Genomic DNA, 1,957 nt, shown 5'->3' on the forward strand with positions numbered 1-1,957 from the left:
GATTTTGCATATTTGACACAGCATTATGGCGTTTCGGTGAAATTGCAGCCTATTAAATAGACACAATATAGATGCTTTCTTGACTAAACTGGAAGAGAGAGAGAGAGAGAGAGAGAGAGAGAGAGAGAGAGAGAGAGAGAGAGAGAGAGAGAGAGAGAATTGCACATTGTTTATGCAGGGTATTGGGATAAATGAATTCCCACTTCTCTCCCTCATCCCCAATTTCATGAAAAATACCAACGTTTGGCACAGGGATTTGACTTTCATTCCCGTTGACTTCAAGAGCTTTTCACGGATTAGTGCCGCTTGATAACCTGGGACACTGACATAGCCAGGAGGCGAAAGCTATTGCCAAGGTCAATATAAACTATTGCGCACTTTATGAAAAACACATCAAGTGGACACAGGGATATCATGACACAAATCTAAAAGTAAGACCTAAGAACACCGAGGAAATAAAAGGAAAACAAGCTCAAATAATAGTTTTGTTTAATAAAAACGACTAGAAAAGACCATTGCTTGGATGCCTGTTTTCACAAATGCATTGTTTGGCGAGGCCCCCCAAGTCTGTAGTGGAGGCTTTTCAGTGATCTCACGATGGCCCCTGTCAAGCTCCCATCTCAGTTCTCCAAACAGAACATTTATGAAATATTTATCTTTGTTCTTGTTGGGCTACGTTTCGTCTTAAACCCTCTCCGTTTCCAAATAACCCAGCCTTCTGAGTGACATAGAGAGGGTTTCACGGGGACCCTAGCAATAGAGCGTCAACAAAGACAGACTGAGGCTGAGCGAGTTTTGATGAGAGCTGGAGGTATGTGCTCTGATGGGAGGAATGAGGAAGAGTCATACGCGTGCGAGATTCAAACCACACATACTTGACGCTCATGGGGCGCGCGTAGAACTTCAGATGCCGAGGACCACCGAGGAGATTGCTGGCCAGATAGAACACCACCGAGTTCGAGCCGGTACTTTTTCAAAGCACTGAGCTGGTCGCCTCTCTTTAAACTTTTCATAGCTTATTAAGGAGTTGGCTACTCGGTCATTTCAGTCGGCAGGTATTGGCTGCGCGCCTGCTGTATGGGGTTTCAGAGTGATAGCTCGAAGACTCAGGAATTTTGGGAGCCGTTGATGTGAAGTGCGTGTCACATCCGAGTGTAAATATTTTACACTTTCCTGAGTTGGATCGGACGTTCAGTGAGGGGCGCGTGTAAGTCAGCAGATGCTCGTATGAGCACGGAAAGACATACGGAAACATCTGCCACTGCTTATAGCGGTCTTCGCTATGAGCTGGAACTAATTTTGCGTTTAACAGATGTCCATTAATAGGACGGCGTACAGTTTTCCGGCAGGTGTACAAGGCCGACTCTCGTCTCTGAACTGCTAGGTGCGCAGTCGGAGAGGACAAACATACCTCCGGATGATGCTCCTGTCACGGATCAATCTCACTCTGGCCTTCATCCTCCTGAGTCCAGTCAGCATTCTCCGCTTGTGGTGGTAAGCCATGCTCTGTAGTTGATGAGACATTTCATATATTTCATATCATAGACTAAATTAGTCATATTGTTCATGTTCATTTGAACTTTTACAAGTATAAATACGGGCGGGGGCAGAATGGCAAAACATCATGACAACGTAAACAAAGTTAGAAAAAGTTTTGTGGTGTGACAAGTAGTAGCATTAACCTCAGCTTTGATTGTTCTAAAAATCTGTTGGTGAGCTGTGGGGTGGTTAGCTCACCTATGGAAATGGCAGAATTTATGGCTCTAGGTTCAGGATCTACAAGTTTGAATGCAGCGAAGAGAACAGGTTTGGTCAGAGGGGTTGAGAGAGAGAGAGAGGAAGAGAGTGAGAGATGGAGAGAGTGACTAATGACTAATGCTGGTGAAGGAAAATGAGAAACACAAGAAGGGTCCAAGTGACAAAGGCCAACAGACTGGGTGTAGACTGTTCTAATTTG

At 44.9% G+C, this 1,957-nt stretch overlaps 1 protein-coding gene across 1 annotated transcript in view; it reads left to right on the forward strand.

Annotated features, from left to right (window-relative positions):
* The first annotated feature begins 1,394 nt into the window (after positions 1 to 1,394).
* Positions 1,395 to 1,957, forward strand: part of LOC121698908 (protein Wnt-6-like) — a 23,610-nt gene continuing 23,047 nt past the window's right edge. Inside the window, exon 1 of the mRNA XM_042081414.1 lies at positions 1,395 to 1,494. Coding sequence (XP_041937348.1) covers positions 1,418 to 1,494 — 77 coding nt within the window. The 5' untranslated portion in view covers positions 1,395 to 1,417. The remainder of the gene's footprint in view (positions 1,495 to 1,957) is intronic.

The sequence above is a fragment of the Alosa sapidissima genome, chromosome 23 (genome assembly GCF_018492685.1).
Source record: "Alosa sapidissima isolate fAloSap1 chromosome 23, fAloSap1.pri, whole genome shotgun sequence".
Classification (NCBI taxonomy): Eukaryota; Metazoa; Chordata; class Actinopteri; order Clupeiformes; family Clupeidae; genus Alosa; species Alosa sapidissima.